Source organism: Hypanus sabinus, chromosome 25 (assembly GCF_030144855.1).
Source record: "Hypanus sabinus isolate sHypSab1 chromosome 25, sHypSab1.hap1, whole genome shotgun sequence".
Lineage (NCBI taxonomy): Eukaryota > Metazoa > Chordata > Chondrichthyes > Myliobatiformes > Dasyatidae > Hypanus > Hypanus sabinus.
In genome coordinates, this window is record NC_082730.1 from 627,881 (window position 1) to 647,583 (window position 19,703).

Here is a 19,703-nt window from a genome sequence, read left to right on the forward strand (position 1 = left end):
TAGGAGCCTCTCGGGGGAAAGCAACAGCATCTATCAGATCAGTGATACCACAGCTGGCTTTTTTGTGTAGCAGGTGAGGACAAAATCTGCACAAACAATAGTGATAGGAGACTCCATAGTTAGGAACACAGACAGTTTCTGTAGTCACAAGTCTGTAGGACAGTTTATTGGCTCACTGGTCCCAGAGTCGAGGATAGGGTTAAATAGTTTGGAAATAGGCCCTTTGGCACAACTCCTCCCAGGTTGCCCACCTAACCTAATCCCCATTCCGTGAGTTTAGCCCATATTCTACCAAACCTTTCCGATCCGTGTACTTATCCAAATGTCATATAAATGTTGTTAATGATCCAACCTCAACCACTTCTTCTGGCAGCTCATTCCAAATACCCACCATCCTCTGCATGAAGTTGTCCCTCGGGTTTCTTTTAAATTTTTTCCCCTCATCTTAATCTTATGACCTCTAGTTTTTTTTGGTTTATTTCTCTAGGAAAGAAGACTGCATGCATTCACCTTATCTATGTCCCTCATGATTTTATACACTTATAGTCCCTGTACTCCAAGGATTAAATTCCTAGCCTTACCAATTTCCTCATTTAACTCAGGTGCTCGAGTCCTGGCAACGTTCTTGTAAGTATTCTTTGCATTTTTTCTATCTTGTCACATCTCTCCAACAAAAGGGTGACCAAAACTGAACACAATACTCCAGGTGTGGCATCAGCTTTGTCTTGTACAAGTTGACGCCTCTGCCTGAGCACAGGATATCCTGGGAGGGAGATTAAGCAGTCAGAGGTTGTGGTCCATATATTGGTACTAATGACATCAGCAGAAAGGGAGATGTGATCCTGTAAAGCAAAGTTTAGAAGTTGAACAAGCAAGATCTTCAGGGTTATAATCTCTGTGTTACTCCCTGTGCTATGTGCTGGTAAGGGTTGCAGTAGGAAGAGAGGATAGATGAATGTACGGATGAAGAGCTAGTGCAGGGTAAAGAGCTTCTGCTTAGAAACGTAGAAAACCTACAGCGCAGTACAGGCCCACAAGGTTGTGCTGAACATGTCCCTACCCTAGGAATTACTAGGCCTACCTATAGCCCTCTACTTTTCTAAGCTCCATGTACAAAGCTCCAAGCTTCAAAAGTCTCTTAAAAGACCCTATCGTGTCCGCCTCCACCACCTTTGCCAGCAGCCCATTCCACGCACTCACCACTCTCTGAGTAAAAAACTTACCCCTGGCATCTCCTCTGTACCTACTCCCCAGCACCTTAAACCTGGGTCCTCTTGTGGCAACCATTACAGCCCTGGGAAAAAGCTTCTGCCTATCAACGCCTCTCAACATCTTATACACCTCTATCAGGTCACCTCTCATCCTCCGTCGTTCCAAGGAGAACTTGGTTCTTGAATCATCACCTCTGTATCAGGAAGGAGGAAATGTTAAAGATATAGATACACGTTAAGGTGGATAAATCCTCAAAGCAAGTGTGATCTATTCCAGAATATTAAAAGATGCAAAGAAGTGATTGTCTGGGGCTTTAATGCAGATGTTTTTGCATTTTTGTTTGCTTCACGTGAAGTACCAGAGGACTAAGGGATAACTAACATCATCTGCTGGTTGAGTGGAGCAGAAGGGAAAAGTGAGACATCTACAGGCCTGTAAATCTTATATCAGTGGTTGGAAATTTATTGAAAATAATGCTAAGAAACAGGATTTGAGTTCACTTGGAAAGAAAGGGACTGATTAGGAGAGGCCAGTACAGTTTGAGCAGGGCAGATCATGTCTCACGAAAATGATAGTTTCTTGAGGATCTAATAAGGAAAATTATGAAGGGCAGGGCAGTAGATGCAGAGAGACATGGATTAGCTGGAAAGTTGGGTGGAGCGGTGGCAGATGTAATTTAATCTGGACAAGTGTAAATCACACACTTTGGAAAGTCAAACACTGACAGAATATGTAGAGTAAAAGGCAGAGGCCTTGAGAGTGTTGATGTACAGAGAGACTCTCTGTGCAAGTCCTTAGTTCTCTGAAAGTGATGACACGGGTGGGTAGGCTAGTGAAAGTAACACTTGGAATTCTTGCAATGACAGGCTGAGGCACCGAGTGTGACAGAATGTTGTATTGCAGCTGTACAAAACACTGGTACTTGTTATAATGCGGTATACATTTATGGTTGTCACACAGGAAGCATATGTCTAGCATAGAGTGCAGAGGAGATTTACTAGTATGTTGACTGTAATGGACGGCTGTAGTTACGGGTAGATTGGGTTTGTTCCTTTTGGGATGTAGGGGACTATGTCATGACCAGATAGATATTTATAACATGAATGACATAGATGGCTTTGATAGAATCTTTCTCCCCAGCATGGGGGGTGGGGGTCTAGAACTAGAGACCACAGTTTTAAGATGGAAGGAGACAGATTTAAAGGTGCCCTGTGAGGGTACAGAGGGAGATGGATATGTGGAATATGCTACCAGAGAAATCATGACCTTAACCTTAGCAGTGAAACATTACAGAGAGGTCAGTACATTAGCAGAGGAACCTTACAGCGTGTTTCATGATTGTTATAGAACATAGGATAGTAGTACAATACAGGAACAGGCCCTTCAGCCTATGATGATGTGGCATACGAATGAAGCTATTAATTAAATCCACAACTAAACTAATGCACTCTCCATTTCCTTCCATTCTCTGAAAGGCTATGTGCTTATTTAAGAACTTCTTAAATGCCTCTGTTGGATTTGCCTCTACCACCATCTACCACATTCCAGACACCCACCACTCTGTATGAAAACTTGCCCCTAACATCTCATTTAAACTTACTTCTCTCACCTTAAATGCAGGCCTTAGTTTTCTCTAGAGCACTGGAAACCTGACTCTAATAAATATAGTTAAGAGGGACATAGAGGCATACCTCACAGAAATAGGCCCTTGACCCCAGCTTGTCCTGGTTGACCAAGGTGTCAACCTGAACCCCTTTCACCTGTGTTTGGAGATATCTATTTGAACCAGTCCAAATATCTTTTAATTATTCTAATTATACCCACCTCTGCCACTTCCTCTGGCAGCTTGTCCCATATACCCATCACCCTCTGTCTGAAACGTTGCTTCTCTGATCCCTTTTCACTCTTTTCTCCTTCACTTTAGAGGTGCCCTTTAGAAATGGACTCACATACCCTGGGAAAAAGACTGGCTATATACCTTATCCATCTTCTCATCATTTTATAATATGTGATTTTTCCCAGGGTAAAAATGTCAGATACTAGAGGGGAGAGGTTTCAGATGAAAGGGGGATTGTTTAAAGGAGATTACCAGGTAAGGTTTTATTTAACACAGTGGTGGGTGCCTGAAACATATTGGCAGGGAAGCTGATGCAGGCAGATACAATAGTAATTTTCAACTAATTTACACAGACACGTGAACAAGCAAGTAAATAAGGGATATATACTATATGCAGGCTTATGGGAATTAGTTTAAATTAGTATTGGGGCCAGCACAAACACTGGGCTGAAAGGCTTGTTCATGTGCTCTGTTTTATGTTCCATGTTGAACTTTCAAACAGGGTCCTCATGAGCTTTGTGCTGAAGAGTCATTTGTTAATGGGCTCATGACCCTGAGAAAGAAAGAGAAGGCATCCTTGGCTGAGAGGAGCACAGAGAAGCAGCAAGTGTGGCTGCTGCCTTGCAGCGCCAGAACTCCAGATTCAATCCTGACCTCCAGTGCTGTCCATGTAGAGTTGACATGTTCTCCCTGTGTTTACATGAGTTTTCCCCAGTTGCTCCAGTTTCCTCTCATATCCCAGTGATGGACAGGCAATGGGTTAATCAACTTGTAAATAGCTCCTTATGGAGAAACACATCCTCATTGGAATTGTACACATTGAAGAAAACAGTCCTGCAACTGGGTCCAAAATTCTAAAGAAACTTTTGTGTTATTTCATTTAAAATATGTATATAACTAATAAATTATTGAAATATTCAGGATGTTTTACTATTATCTGTATGTGTGTTTGGGTATTTGTAAGAAATCTGTTCACTCTTTGCATCCCCACTGATGTTAACCCAACTCCCTCACATCTTCCCGCCAGTAAACCCATTTCTATAGCACCCTGCATCACCGATTGTATCCCCACTGATGTAAAGCCAGCACCTTCACAAGGTCCCTCAGTAACCCCTCTCTCCCGAGCTCTGTCACTATTTCCCTGCTGCTGTTAGCCCAGCTCTCTCACACTCACTTAGTAGCTTTCTCCCCAGTACCCTGTATCACAGACTGTATCCCTGTTGATGTTAATCCAGCTCCCTCACACTATCCATCAGTGTCCCCTCTCCTACATTATCCCATATCATTGATTGTATCCACACTGAAATTGATCCAGTTCCCTCACTCTGTCCTTCCGTAATGGATCTCCGATGCCATGACTCTGATTTGACTGTGTACAGGTGTTGGACTCTGTCATGAATCCTACAACATAATCTCAAAGCCAGCAGAAGGTTGTCAATGAGCTGGAACATTGGTGTGTTGGGATGGATGATGCAGCTTCTTCCACTTGCCAGCTACCACCGCTTTGAGCAAGGGATCTCATTGGTCTGGTTTATCCACTCCTCACCACTGCCCTTTGTTCACTTAACGATCCAGCCTTCCGAGCTCGTCCAGGCTCTGAATTCCACACCCAGCCTGTCTGCCCTTTAGGTCCCATGTGTCTCATATGACATTGGAACAAAATTAGCCCATCTGGCCCATCGAGTCTGCTCCACCATTCAATTATGGTTTATCCTTTTTCCCCTCCTCTGCCCCACTCCCCACCTTTCTCCCCATTGCCTTCGAGGCCATGTCCAAACAGGAACCTATCAAGCTTTGCCATTAAAAAAAAACTAAACCAACTGGCCTCCACAGCTGCCTGTGGTAATAAATTCCACAATTACACCACCCTCTGGCTAAATAAATGTTTCTGCATCTCTGTTTTAAATAGACGCCCCTCTATCCTGAGGCTGTACTCTCTTGTTCTGGATTCCCCCATCATGGGAAGCATCCTTTCCACATCTACTCTGTCTAGGCCTTTCAACTTTAAAACAGTTTTGATGAGATCTCCGCTCAGCCTTCTAAGTTCCAGTGAGCACAGATCCAGAGCTATTAAACGTTCCTCATATAATAACGCTTTCATTCCTGGAATCATCCTGTAAGCCTCCTCTGAACCCTATCCAAAAGCCTCCTCTGAACCCTATCTTTTCTTAGATAAGGAGCCCAAAACTGTTCACAATGCTCAAGGTGAGGCTTCACCAGTGCCTTATAAAACCTCAGCATCACATCCCTGCTCTTGTATTCTAGACTTTTGAAATAAATGCTATCATTACATTTGCCTTCCATAACACCAACTCTGCCTGCACGTTAACCTTTAGGTTATTCTGTCCAAGGACTCCCAAGTCCCTTTATTTCTCAGATTTTTGGATTTTCTCCCCATTTAGAAAATAGTTCACACGTTTATTTCTACTACCAACAATGTACATGACCATGCATTTTCCAACATTGTATTTCATTTGCCACTCTCTTGCCCATTCTCCTAATCTGTCTAAATCCTTCTATATCCCACCTGTTTTCTCAGTGCTACATGCCCCTGCACCAATCTTTGTATCATCTGCAAACTTGGCAACAAAGCCATCTATTCTATGATCTAAATCATAGATATACAGTTTAAAAAGAAGCGGTCCCAACATCCACCCCTGCAGAGCACCACAAGAAAAGGATCCTGTAATTCCCACCTGCTGCTTCCTACCAATCAGCCAATTCCCAAAAAATGGCAGTGATTTTTCTGTAATACCATGGGCTCTCATGTAAGCAGCCTCGTGTGACACTTTGTAAAAGGCCTTCCGAAAGTCCAAATATACAACATCCACTGCATCCCCTTTATCTATCCTACTTGTAATCTCCTCAAAGTATTCCAACAGGTTCATCAGGCAGGATTTTCCCTGAAGGAAACCATACTGACTTTGTACTATCTTGTCCTGTGTCGACACCAAGTACCTCATCCTTAACAATTGACACTAGCGTCTTTCCAACCACTGAGGTCGGGCTAACTGGTCTATAATTTCTTCTGCTGCCTTCCTCCTTTCATAAATAGTGGCGTGAGAATTGTAATTTTCCAGTCCTCCGGCACTATGCCAGAGTCCAATGATTTTTGAAAGATTATTACTAATGCCAACACATTCTCTACTGCTACCTCTTTCAGAATCCTAAAATGCAGTTAATCTGGTCTGGATTACTTAGGTACCCATAGGACTTTCAGTCTTTTAAGCACCTTCTCCTTTGTAATAGTTACTGCGCTCACTTCTCTTCCCTCACACCCTTCAACATCTGGCACACTGCTAGTGTCTTCCACAGTGAAGACTGATAGAAAATGCTCATTTATTTCATCTACAATTTCCTTGGCCCCCATTATTATTTTTCCAGCCTCATTTTCTAGCAGTCTTAATTCCACTCTCACCTCTCTTTTATTTTTTATATACTTGGAAAAAGCTTTTGCTATCCGCTTTGATATTATTTGCTAGCTTGCTTTCATATTTCATCTGTTCCCTCCTAATGATTCTTTTAGTTGCTCTCGGCAGGGTTTTAAAAGCTTTCCAATCCTCTGAAGAAGGATTTTTACTTTGTTGTTTGCCCCCTCGTTTGCTTTTACATTAGCTTTGACTTTACTTGTCAGTTGTACTATTTTGCCGTTTGAGTATTTCTTTATTTTTGGAATACATCTATCCTGCATCTTCCTCATTTTTCCCAGAAACTCACACCATTGCTGCTCTGCTGTCATCCCTGCTGGCATCTCCTTCCAATTTACTTTGGCCATCTCCTCTCTCATACCACTAAATTTCCTTTACTCTGCTGAAATACTGCTATGTCAGACTTTACTTTTTTCCCTAACAAATTTCAAGTTGAACTCAATCATATTGTGATCTCTGCTTCCTAGGGGTTCTCTTACCTTAGGCTAAGGTATGTACCAATAAAAAGATTTTAAAAATGAAAATTACCTTAGGCTCCCTAATCACTTCCGGTTCATTACGTAACACCCAGTCCAGTATAGCTGATCGCCGAGCAGGCTTAACAACAAACTATTGTACTTTAAAAAGTCATCATGTAGGCATTCTAAAAAGCTTGCTCTCTTGAGATCCTTTTCCAACCTAATATTCCCAATTGGCCTGCATGTTGAAATCTCCCATGACTATCATAACATTGCCCTTAATATTTCCTGGTGCAATCTGTTGTCCACCTCCCAGCTACTGCCATCAGGGTCCTTTTACCCTTCCAGCTTCTCGACTCAAACCACAAGGATCCAATATCTTCTAATCCTATGTCACATCTTTCTATTAACTGTGCTGCAACACACAGCTCGACCACATCATCAAGTTCGCCGATGACACGACTGTGGTGGGTCTCATCAGCAAGAACGACGAGTTAGCATACAGAGAGGAGGTGCAGCAGCTAATGGACTGGTGCAGAGCCAACAATCTGTCTCTGAATGTGAACAAAACAAACGAGATTGGTTGTTGACTTCAGGAGGGCACAGAGCGACCACTCTCCACTGAACGTCAATGGCTCCTTGGTAGATAGTTAAGAGCACCAAATTTCTTGATGTTCACCTGGTGGAAAATCTCAACACCGTTTCCATAGCAAAGAAAGCCCAGCAGCATCTCCGCTTTCTGTGAAGGCTGAGGAAAGTCCATCTCCCACCCCCCATCCTCATCACATTCTACAGGGGTTGTATTGAGAGCATCCTGAGCAGCTGTATCACTGCCAGGTTCGGAAATTGCACTATCTCGGATTGCAAGACCCTGCAGCGGATAGTGAGGTAAGCTGAGAAGATCATTGGGGTCTCTCTTTTCGCCATTACAGACATATAAAGCAAACAGCATTATGAAGGACCCCATGTACCCCTCATACAAACTCTGCTGATACAGTACACAGTAAAAATGAGACAACATTTTTCGGGACCATGGTGCTACATTAAACAGTACAAAACCTACACTGAACTACTTAAAATCAACACAGAAAATACTACACTAGACTACAGACCTACCCAGGACTGCATAAAGTGCACAGAACAGTGCAGGCATTACAATAAATAATAAGACAATAGGCACAATGGAGGGCAGTAAGTTGGTGTCAGTCCAGACTGGGTATCGAGGAGTCTGATGGCTTGGGACTGTTACATAGTCTGGTTGTGAAAGCCCAAGTGCTTTGGTGCCTTTTCCCAGATGGCGGGAGGGAGAAGAGTTTGTATGAGGGGTGCATGGGGTCCTTCATAATGCTGTTTGCTTTGCGGATGCAGCGTATAGTATATTGTTATATACCTACATCCTATTTTATCAAGTGCCTCCAACTATCTTGAGACCTCATCCTTAATAATTGACTCCCAACCACTAAGTTCAGACTAGCTATTCTTTAGTTGCCTTTCCTCTGCCTCTCTCCCTTCTTGAACAGTGAAGTGACATTTGCAATTTTCCAGTCTTCTGGAACTATTCCAACATCTAGTGATTCTTTAAATATTATTACTAATGCCTCTATGATCACTTCAGCCACCTCTATCAGAACTTGGGTGTGTACACCATCTGGCCCAGGTAAGTTAACTTCCTTCATAACTTTTAGATTCCTAAGAACCTCTCTAATAATGGTACCTTCACACATTTCATGTTCTCCAACAACTCTAACTTCCACCATACGGCTAGTGCTTATTCAGTTTGCCTGCCACTTGCTTGTCCCCCATTACTACCTCCACAGCATTGTTTTCCAGCGACCAATATCCATTCTCACTTCTCTTTTACACTTTATGTATCTGTAGAAACTTTCGGTATCCTCTTTTATATTATAAGACCATAAGATATACAGTGGGAGCATAAGCAGGCCATTCAGCCCATCGAGTCTGCTCTGCTATTCAAACATGGGCTGATACAATTCTTCCAGTCACCCCACTCCCCTGACTTCTCCCCATACCCTATAATGCCCTGGCTAATCAAGAATCTATCTATCTCTGCCTTAAATGCACCACAGATGTACCACTGAAGTATTTTCTCTGCATTTGTGTTCTAAATGGACGTCCTTCAATCCTGAAGTTGTGCCCTCTTGTCCTAGACTCCCCTACCCTGGGAAATAAATTTGCCAAATCTAATCTGTTCAGCCCTTTTCACATTCAGAATATTTCAATGAGATCCTCCCTCATTCACCTGAACTCCAGGGGATACAGCCCAAGAGCTGCCAGACATTCCTTATATGGTAACCCTTTCATTCCTGGAATCATTCTCGTGAATCTTCTCTGAATTATCTCCAATGTCAGTATATCCTTTCTAAAATAAAGAACCCAAAACTGTACACAATACTCCAAATGTGGTCTCACAAGTGCCTTGTAGAGCTTCAACATCACATCCCTGCTCTTATATCCTATACCTCTAGAAACGAATGCCAACATTGCATTCACCTTCTGCACCACCGACTCAACCTGGAGGTTAACCTTTAGGGTATCCTGCACAAGGACTTCCAAGTCCCTTTGCATCTCTGCATTTTGAATTCTCTCCCCATCTAAATGATAGTCTGCCCATTTGTTTCTTTCACCAAACTGCGTGACCATACACTTTCCAACATTGTATTTCATTTGCCACTTTCCCCATTCCCCTAAACAATCTAAGCCTCTTTGCAGGCTCTCTGTTTCCTCAACACTACCTGCTCCTCCACCAGTCTTTGTATCATCGGCAAATTTAGCCACAAGTCCATTAAACCCATAGTCCAAATCATAAAAAGCAGTGGTCCCAACACCAACCCCTGTGGAACTCCATTGGTAACCACCAGCCAGCCAAAATAGGATCCCTTTATTCCCACACTCTGTTTTCTGGCAATCAGCCAATGCTCCACCCATGCCAGTAACTCCTTTGTAATTCCATGGGCTCTTGCTAAGCAGCCTCATGTGCAGCACCTTGTCAAAGACCTTCTGAAAATCCAAGTATACCACATCTACTGCATTTCCTTTGTCTACCCTGCTTGTCCTCAAAAAATAGCAGCAGGTTAGTCAGGCAGGATTTTCTTTTTAGGAAACCATGCTGGCTTTGTCAGGTACTTTGTAATCTTGTCCCAAACAATTGATTCCAGCAACTTCCCAGTGACTGAGGTCAAGCTAACAGGTCTATAGTTTATTTTCTGCTGCCTCCCACCCTTCTTAAATAGCAGAGTAACATTTGCAATTTTCCAGTCATCTGGTACAATGCCAGAATCTATTGATTCTTGAAAGATCATTGTTAATGCCTCTGCAAACTCTCCAGATAACTTCCTTCAAAACCCAAGGGTTCATTCCATTAGTTCCAGGAGATTTATCTACCCTCAGACCATTAAGGTTCCTGAGCACCTTCTCAGTCGTAATTTTTCACTACACGTACTTCACTTCCCTGACTCTCTTGAATGTCCAGTATGCTGCAGTTGTCTTCCATTGTGAAGACTGATGCAAAATACGCATTCAGTTCCTCTGCCATCTCTGCATCCGAATGCATATTTTGCATCGGTCTTCACAGTGGAAGACATCTTAACCAGAACTGGAAGGAGACTAATATCCTAGTGGACAGGTTTGCTAGTCCCACACAGTGTGGTTTAAGCTACAGCTGCAAGGGAATGGGAACCAGAGTACCAGGACAGTTTGTGGAGGCAGTATTGTTTAGACTTCAGACTAAGTCAGGAATCAAAAGGTTGAGTATGGTGCGATTAATGTCTTAAGCTTTATATTTTTATTCAAGGAATATCCTAGGAAAGCCAGATGAGCACAAGGCATGGATCAACACGTGCAATTACAATATTGTAGCCATTAGTGAAACAGTTGCAGGAGGAGCAGGACTGACGGATCAATATTCTGGGGTTCTGTTGTTTTAAATGTGACAGAATGCGAAAGATTAAAGAGAAAGGGTGGCGTTACTAGTCAGAGAAAATGTCACAACAGTGCTCAGTCTGGACACAGAGAACCTGTCTAGTGAGGCATTATAGGTGGAACTAAGAAATAAGAAAGGTATGACTATGTTAATGGGGCTTTTTTACAGACCATTAAACTGACTAAGGGCTTTAGAGGAACAAATTTGCAGAGAGGTTGCAGTCTGTTGCAAGAAGCATAAGGTTATTATAGTAGGTGATTATAACTTTCCACATATTGACTGGAACTCCCATACTGTAAAAGGACTGGATGGGATAGAGTTTGCCAGATGTGTTCAGGAAAGTTTCCTTCATTGAACATAGAAGTCATAATGAGAGAGTATATGATACTTCATCTGCTGTTAGTGAATGAGACAGGGCACATGACAGGTAACACTTCTCATCAAGTGATCACAATGCCATTAGTTTCAAAGTAAATATGCAAAAAAGATAGGTCCAGTCTGCAGGTAGAGATTCTAAATTGGAGAAAGGCAAATTTTAATGGTATTAAGATATTAAGAGGAATAGACAGAGTGGACAGCCAGCACCTCTTCCCCAGGGCACCACTGCTCAATACAAGAGGACATAGCTTTAGGGTAAGGGGTGGAAAGTTCAAAGCAGATATTAGAGGAAGGTTTTTTTACTCAGAGAGTGGTTGGTGTGTGGAATGCACTGCTTGAGTCTGTGGCGGAGGCAGATACACTGGTGAAATTTAAGAGACTACTAGACAGGTATATGGAGGAATTTAAGGTGGGGGTGTTATATGGGAGGCATGGTTTAAGGGTCGGCACAATATTGTGGGCCGAAGGGCCTGTACTGTGCTGTATTGTTCTATGTTCTATCACAAAGGATATGGCAAGTGTGGATTGGGACAGACTGTTTTCTGGCAAACGTATACTTGGTAAATTGGAGGATTTCAAAAATGAAATTTTGAGAGTACAAAGTGCAGAGGATGAGCTGTTTGAGAATAGGACCAATCAGGTGCGATAGTGGAAACGTGTGTATGGAATCAGAGGAGGTAGCGAAGGTACTTAATGAATACTTTGTTTCAGTATTCACCAGGGAATAAGACCTTGGCAATTGTGGGGATGAGTTACAGCAGACTGAAATGCTTGAGCAAATAGACATTAAGAAAGAGGATGTGCTGAAGCTATTGAAAAGCATTAAGTTAGATAAGTCACCAGAACCAAATAAGGTATACCCCAGGCTACTGTGGGACTTTAACCCGGATAACCCAGATAAGAATGAGGTTTTGGTAGGTCCAATTTGAAGACAGAATATAATTTAAATGGTAAGACTCTACAGTGTGGAGGATCTGAGAGAACTAAGTTCGTGTCAATAGGACACTCAAGAATTCTGCGCAGGTTGACAGTGCTGTTAGGAAGGCATATGGTGTGCTGGCATTCATCAACCATAGGATTGAGTTCAAGAGCCGTGAGGTAATACTACAGCTATATAAGACCTTGGTCAGACCCCACTTGGAGTACTGTGTTCAGTTCTGGTCACCTCACTACAGTAAGGATGTGGGTACTATAGAGAGAGTGTAGAGGAGATTTACAAGGATGTTGCCTGAATTTTGGGGCATACCTTATGAGAACAGATTGAGTGTACTTAGCCTTTTCTCTTTGGAGCAATGGAGGATGAGAGATAACCTGATAGAGGTGTATAAGATGATGAAGGGCATTGATTGTATGGATAGCTAGAGACTTCATCCCATGGCTGAAATGGCTAATACGTTGGGGCATAGTTTTAAAGTGCTTAGAAATAGGTACAGAGGGGATGTCAGGGGTAAGTTTTTCACACAGATGAAAAAACAGATGTTTTCACACACTGACGGATGCATGGAATGGGCTGCTGGTGGCAGCAGTGGAAGCAGATTCAATAGATTATTTTAAGAGCCTCTTAGGTAGGTACACGTAGCTTAGAAAAGTACCGGCCAAGCATTCAGGAAATTCTAGACAGTTTCTAGAGTAGGTTACATGGTTAGCACAGTTCTGTGGGCCAAAGGGCCTATAATGTACTGTAAATTTCTATGTTCTGTGTTCTAAAGCTTGTATGTGCCTGTTAGAATAAAAGGTAAAGATAACAGGAGAACCCTGGTTTTCAAAAGACATTGAGGGCCTGTTTAAGAAAAAAAAGGTGGATTTCAGGTATAGTGAGGTGGAAACAAATGAGGGGCATTATGGAGGATAAGAAATGCAAGAGAACACTTGAGAAATAAATCAGGAGGGTGAAAAGAAGGCTAAAAAGGCTAAAAGATTACTTTGTACTTGCTGACAATTGAAGGAGAATCTTAAGGGGTTCTACATATGCTGTAAGTTAAGAGCATAGGGATTGCAAGAGACAAAATTAGTCCACTAGGAGATCAGAATTGTCATCCATGTGTGGTCAAAGGAGATAGGGGAAATCTTAAATTAATTTTTTACATCTGTATTTACTCAAGAGACTGACACAGAGTGAGGCAAAGCAACATCAACTTCATGGACCCTATACAGATTACAGAGGAGGAGGTGTTTGCGGTCGTGAGGCAAGTTAGGGTGGATAAATCCCCAGGACCTGACAAAGTGTTCCCTTGGACCCTGTAGGAGGCAAGTGTGGAAGTTGTCAGCACCTGAGCAGAGATATTTCAATCATTCTTAGCGACAAGTGAAGTACCAGAGGATTGGAAGAGAGCTAATGTTATTTCGCTGTGTCAGAAAGGCTCTAAAAATAAATCAAGAAATTATAGGCTGGTGAACTTGACATCATTAGTAAGAAAGTTAATGGAAGGTATTCTAAGAGCATTTGGATAGACATGGACTTGTCAAGATAGCATGGCTTCGTGTGTGGTAGGTCTTGTCTAACCAATCTTATAGAGTTTTTTGAGGAAGTTACCAGGAAAGTTGATGAAGGCAGGGTAGTGGGTGTTGTCTACATGGACTTTAGTGAGGCATTTGACAAGGTCCCACATGAGAGATTGGTCAAGAAGTTTCAGTCATTCGGCATTCAAGATGAGCTAGTAAATTGGATTAGACATTGGCTTTGTGGGAGAAGCCAAAGAGTGGTAGTAAATGGTTGCCTCTCTGACTGGAGGCTTGTGACTAGTGGAGTGCCATAGGGATCAGTTCTGGATGCATTGTTGTTTGTCAACTATATCAATAATTTGGAGGATAATATGGTTAACTGGATCAGCATATTTGCAGATGGCACCAAGATTGGGAGCATAATGGACAGCAAGGAAGGCTATCATGGTTTGCAGAGAGATCTGTACCAGATAGAAAAATGGTTGAAAAATTGCAGATAGAATTTAATACAGACAAGTGCAAGGTGTTGCATTTTAGTAGGACTATCCAGGGTAGGTCTTTCACAGTGAACAGTAGGGCACTGAGAAGAGCAGTAGAGCAAAGGGGTCTGTGAATTCAGCTCCATATCTCATAGAAAGTCACAGCTTGAAAGTGTTATAAAGAAAGCTTTTGGCACATTGGCCTTCATTAATCAAGTATGGAGCAGGCGATGGGATGTTATATTTAAATTGTATAAGATGTTGGTGAGGCCTAATTTGGAGTATTGTCGACAGTTTTGGTCACTTACCGACAGGAAAGGTTAAAAGAGAACAGAGAAAATTTACCAGGATGTTGCTGGGATTGGGAGACATGAGTTATGAGGTAACTTTATTTCTTGGAAGGCAGATGATTGATTGTGAGAGAGGTATACAAAATTATGTGGGGCATAGTTAGGGTAAATGCAAGCAGGCTTTTTCCATTGAGGTTGGGTGGGACTACAACCAGAGGCCATTTGTTAAGGGTGAAAGGTGAAAAGTTTAAGGGGAACCTGAGGGGAAACTTCTTCACTCAGGGGGCCATGAGACTATGGAACTGGGGCATGCGAGCTCACTATCAACATTTAAGAGAAGTTTGGATAGGTACATGGATGCTTGGAGCATGACGAGCAATGGTTCCGGTGCAGGTCGATGAGAGTAGGCAGTTTAGCTGGCCTAGCACAGACCAATTGGGCCAAAGGGCTTGTTTATTTTTTGTATTTTTTATGACTCTATGACTTATAATAGAGGAAACATTTGTGGAAAGTTAGGGGATTGAAAAGCTTTTAAACACCAGCAGAAGGCAACTAAAAAAATCACAAAGAAGGAAAAGATGGAATACGAAGGTAAGCTAGCCAATAATATTAATGAAGATACCAAAAGTTTCTTCAGATATCTAAAAGAGAGGCAAGAATAGATATTGGAGCATCGGAAAATGATGCTGGAGAGGTAGTAATGGAGTACAAGGAAATGGAAGATGAACTGCATAAGTGTTTTGCATCATTCTTCACTGTGGAAGACATCAGCAGTATGCATGAATTTCAAGAGTATCTAGGGACAGAAGTGAGTGAAGATGGTGCTTGTGTACCTGAAAGGTCTGAAAGTAGATAGGTCACCTGGACTTGTGCACTCCTGGGTTCTGAAAAAGCTAGCTGAAGAGAATGAGGAGGCATTAGTAATGATCTTTCAAGATCAATAGATCCTAGCATGGTTCCAGAGGACTGGAAAATTGTAAATGTCACTCCACTCTTCAAGAAAGGAGAGAGGCAGAAGAAAGGAAATTAAAGACCTGTTATTCTGACCTCAGTAGTTGGGAAAATCTTAGAGTAACCATATAGCCATATAACAATTACAGCACAGAAGCCATCTCAGCCCTTCTAGTCCGTGCCGACGTTTACACTCACCTAGTCCCATTGGCCCACACTTAACCCATAACCCTCCATTACTTTCCTGTCCATATACCTATCCACTTTTACTTTAAATGACAATACCGAACCTGCCTGAACCACTTCTACTGGAAGCTCATTCCACACAGCTAGCACTCTCTGAGTAAAGAAATTCCCCCTCATGTTACCCTTAAACTTTTGCCCCCTAACTCTCAAATCATGTCCTCTTGTATGAATCTCCCCTACTCTCAATTGAAAAAGCCTATCCACGTTAACTCAATCTATCCCCCTCATTATTTTAAATACCTCTATCAAGTCCCCCCTCAACCTTCTATGCTCCAAAGAATAAAGACCTAACATGTTCAGCCTTTCCCTGTAACTTAGGTGCTGAAACCCAGGTAACATTCTAGTAAATCTAGTAATCTAGTAATTTGTTAAGGATGTGGTTTCAAGAGGCTTATGATAAAATGGGCCAAAGTCAGCATGGTTTCCTTCAGGGTAAATCTCTCCTGACAAGCCTATTGGAATTCTTTGAACAAATAGCAAGAAGGATAGACAAAGGAGAATTGGTGGATATTGTGTACTTGGAACTTCTGGCAGCCTTTGACAAGGTACCACTCATGAGGCTGCTTAACAGGTTAAAAGTCCATGGCATTACAGGAAGGATTCTACCATGGAGAGGGCATTGGCTGATTGGCAGGAGGCAAAGAGAGGGAATAAAGGGAGCCTTTTTTGGTTGGCTGCCATTGACAAGTGGTATTCTACAGAGGTCTGTGTTCAGACCACTTATTTTTACATTCTATGCTACTGATTTGGATGATGGAATTGATGACTTTGTGGCTATGTTTGTGCATGATGCGAAAATTGGTGGAGATGCAGGTAGTGTTGAGAAAATAGAGAGGCTACAGAAGGACTTAGGCAGTTTAGGAGAATTGACAGAAGTGATAATGCAATACAGTGTCAGGAAGTGTATAGTCATGCACTTTGGTAGAAAGAACAATAGCATAGACTAATTTCTTCATGAGGAGAAAATTCAAAAATTTGAGGTGCAGAGGGACTTGGGAGTCATGCAGTATTCCCTATAGGTTAACTTGCAGGTTGAATTAGTAGTGAGTAACGCAAACACAATACTAGCATTCATTTTCATAGGACTAGTATATAAACAGAAGGATGACCTTTATAAGGCACTGGTAAGGCCTCACTTGGAGTATTGTGAGCAGTTCTAAGAAAGGATGTGCTGTATTGGAGAGGGCTCAAATGTGGTTCACAAAAATGATTCAGAGATTTAAAGGCTTAAATGAGAAGCACTTGATGGCTGGGCTTGAATTCACTGGAATTTAGAAGAATTGTTGGGAGGGGTGAGCGAATCTCATGAAACCTATTGAATTTGAAAGGCCTCAATAGACTAGATTTGGAGAGGGTGTTTCCTATAGTGGGGGAGTCTAGGACCAGAAGGCAGAACCTCATACTGGAGGGATGTCAATTTGGAACTGAGATAAAGAAGAATTTCTTTAGCCAGTGAGTGGTGAATCTGTGGAATTCTTCACCACAGGTGGCTGTACAGGCCAAGTCACTGGGTGTATTTAAAGTGGATGTTAATATATTCTTGGTAAGTCATGGAGCGAAAGGTTATCGGGAGAAGGCAGGAGATTGGGGTTGAGAAGAACATGGATCAGCCATGATGAAATGGTGGAGAAGACTCAATGGGCTAAATGGCCTAATTCTGCTCCTATATCATAATGTTTATCCTTCAAAACTCCATATGTTTACCTCACTCCAAACCTCTCCACATCATCCTATTCCCCTGCCGAACAGCCTACATCTCTCTCTAGCCCTGCCCAAACCTCCCCTATTTTACTGCCTGAACATCCTATCCAAAACTCTTTACCCCTGCCCCAAAATCCCCAATATCTCCCTTTCCCCTCCTCAAAATCCCTCCACTTTTTATACTACCCCAATCCTCACATCTCTCTCCTCTCAAAAGCTCCAAAATCTGCCCCTGCCCAAACCCCTGTTTCCCTTTCCCCTTCCCAAAACATCCCAACATCTCTTTCTCCTCTCAAAAGCCCCACATCCACCCCTACCCCACATCTCTCTTGCACAAACCTCTCCACACCTCTCTTTGCCCCTGATTGACACCCCCATTTCTCCCTTTCCTCTCTCCAATCCCAATACCCACTCCCGCACTCCCTTTCCCTTTCCCTAAATTATCCCCTGCCCACATTTCCCCCTCTACTGAAAACTCCTCACATCTTCCTCTCCCCCTCCTCAAGCTCTCTCACATGCCCCTCTCCCTCTGTCGAAGCCCCCTCACTTCTCCCTCTCAGCCTCTCTCATCTCTCTGACATTACTTAATGTTAATTCTTTTGATGGAAAGACGAAGATGCTGCAGTTAATCTCATTGATAGAGGATGGGCTGCCTGGACTGTGGATGGTGAGAGGGCAGTGAGAGGGTTAATCCCACTGTTAGTGGATGGGCTGTCCTGATTGTGGGTGTGGAGAGGGGAGTGAGAGGGTTAATCACACCGATTATGGATGGGCTGTCCTAATTGTGGGTGTGGAGAGGAGTGAGAGGGTTAATTCCACCGATAGTGGATGGGCTGACCTGATTGTGGGTGTGAGAGGGTTAATCCACCCAATAGAAGTGGGGCAGCCCCGTATGTAACAGGGAGCAGTGTAATCTGGCTCCTCCCATCCCCTCTGCCTCTCTCGATTGGTTCCCATCGCTGCTCCCTCAACTGTGTCTGTGAAATCACGGGACAGAGAGCACTGTACTGGATTGATAACAAAGGAGAGGAGGGGGCAAGGACAGAGAGCGGGAGATTGAATCAGTACGGACGCCTGTAGAATTGGAGACTATTTAAACGATGAGTACGGTAGGAAAGAAAAGCTTCACCTACCCTTCTCTGGGAGACACGAATGAGGAATGTGCAGCGAAGAGTTGGTAGGAAGAAGGAAAGCAGAGAGGGGAGAGGATAAAGCCGAGGGACATAACAAACGGATAGAGAGATGGTGGAAGATGAGGGAAGGAGATGCAGAGGAAGAGAGAGGGACGAGAGAGACATAACATATCGGGTGAGAATATAAAACAGACGTTGTCCAGCGCTGCCAGAGAGGTATGCCGTGGGCCCAGCAACCTGCTGTCACTGTCATCATCTGCTTCTATGATCCAGCGCATTAACTATTCAAGCAGGATGGTGAGAAAGACAGACTCAGTGACACAGACAGAGAGGGAGAGAAAGAAGATGACAGTCAGAGAGAGAGTGTGACATAGTCAGAGAGGGAGAGTGACACGGGGGGGGGGGAGAGTGAAAGTGATAGAGACTGACACAGACAGAGAGGGAGAGGGTGACATAGAGAGAGAGAGAGAGAGAGGCTGACAGATGGGGGGGAGGGAGAGAGGGTGACAGGGAGGGAGAGAGGGTGACACAAGGGGGAGAGAGAGAGTGACACAGATGGAGGGGGAGAGACAAGGTGACACGGGGAAGAGAGAGAGTGACACAGACGGAGGGGGAGAGAGAGAGAGAGGGTGACACAGACAGAGAAAGAGTGAGGGTTACATAGAGAGGGAGAGAGAGGATGACGCAGACAGAGGGATGGAGAGAGGGAGAGGGTGACCCAAGGAGGGAGAGAGATGGGGGGAGAGAGAGAGGGGGTGACACAGACAGAGAGGGAGAGAGAGTGACAGACAGAGGGAGAGAGATAGAGGATGACACAGACAGAGAGAGAGTGCCGTAGACAGAGAGGGGGGAGAGAAAGAGAGTGACGCAGACAGGGGGAAGAGAGAGAGAGTGACAGACAGAGGGGGGAGAGAGAGGGTGACGCAGACAAGGGGAGAGAGAGAGTGTGTGACACAAAGAGGAAGAGTGGGTGATGCAGACAGAAAGGGGAGAGAGAGAGAAAGGGTAACAGAGAGGGAGGGTGACACAAACAGAGTGAGAGAGAGAGAGAGAGAGTGACACAGACAGAGAGGGAGAGAGAGAAAGGGTGACAGATGGGGAGAGAGCGAGGGAGGGTGACACAGACACAGACAGAGAGAGGAAGGGTGACACAGACAGAGAGGGGGAGGGTGACACAGAGAGAGGGAGGGTGACACAGACAAAGGGGG

The 19,703-nt window shown here is 43.4% G+C and overlaps 1 protein-coding gene across 5 annotated transcripts in view; it reads left to right on the plus strand.

Moving 5' to 3' along the window:
* The window catches only part of LOC132380909 (mitochondrial import receptor subunit TOM40B-like), a 93,782-nt gene that overhangs the window by 61,591 nt on the left and 12,488 nt on the right, over positions 1 to 19,703 (plus strand). Inside the window, exon 9 of one of the 5 annotated variants that reach the window (XM_059949832.1) lies at positions 603 to 627. The exons of 2 other annotated variants lie outside the window; for them this stretch is intronic. In XM_059949832.1, coding sequence (XP_059805815.1) covers positions 603 to 627 — 25 coding nt within the window. Of the gene's footprint in view, positions 1 to 487; positions 628 to 3,551; positions 4,016 to 19,703 lie in introns of those variants that run through there. 2 more of the 5 variants (XM_059949829.1, XM_059949831.1) reach the window with 2 other exon arrangements.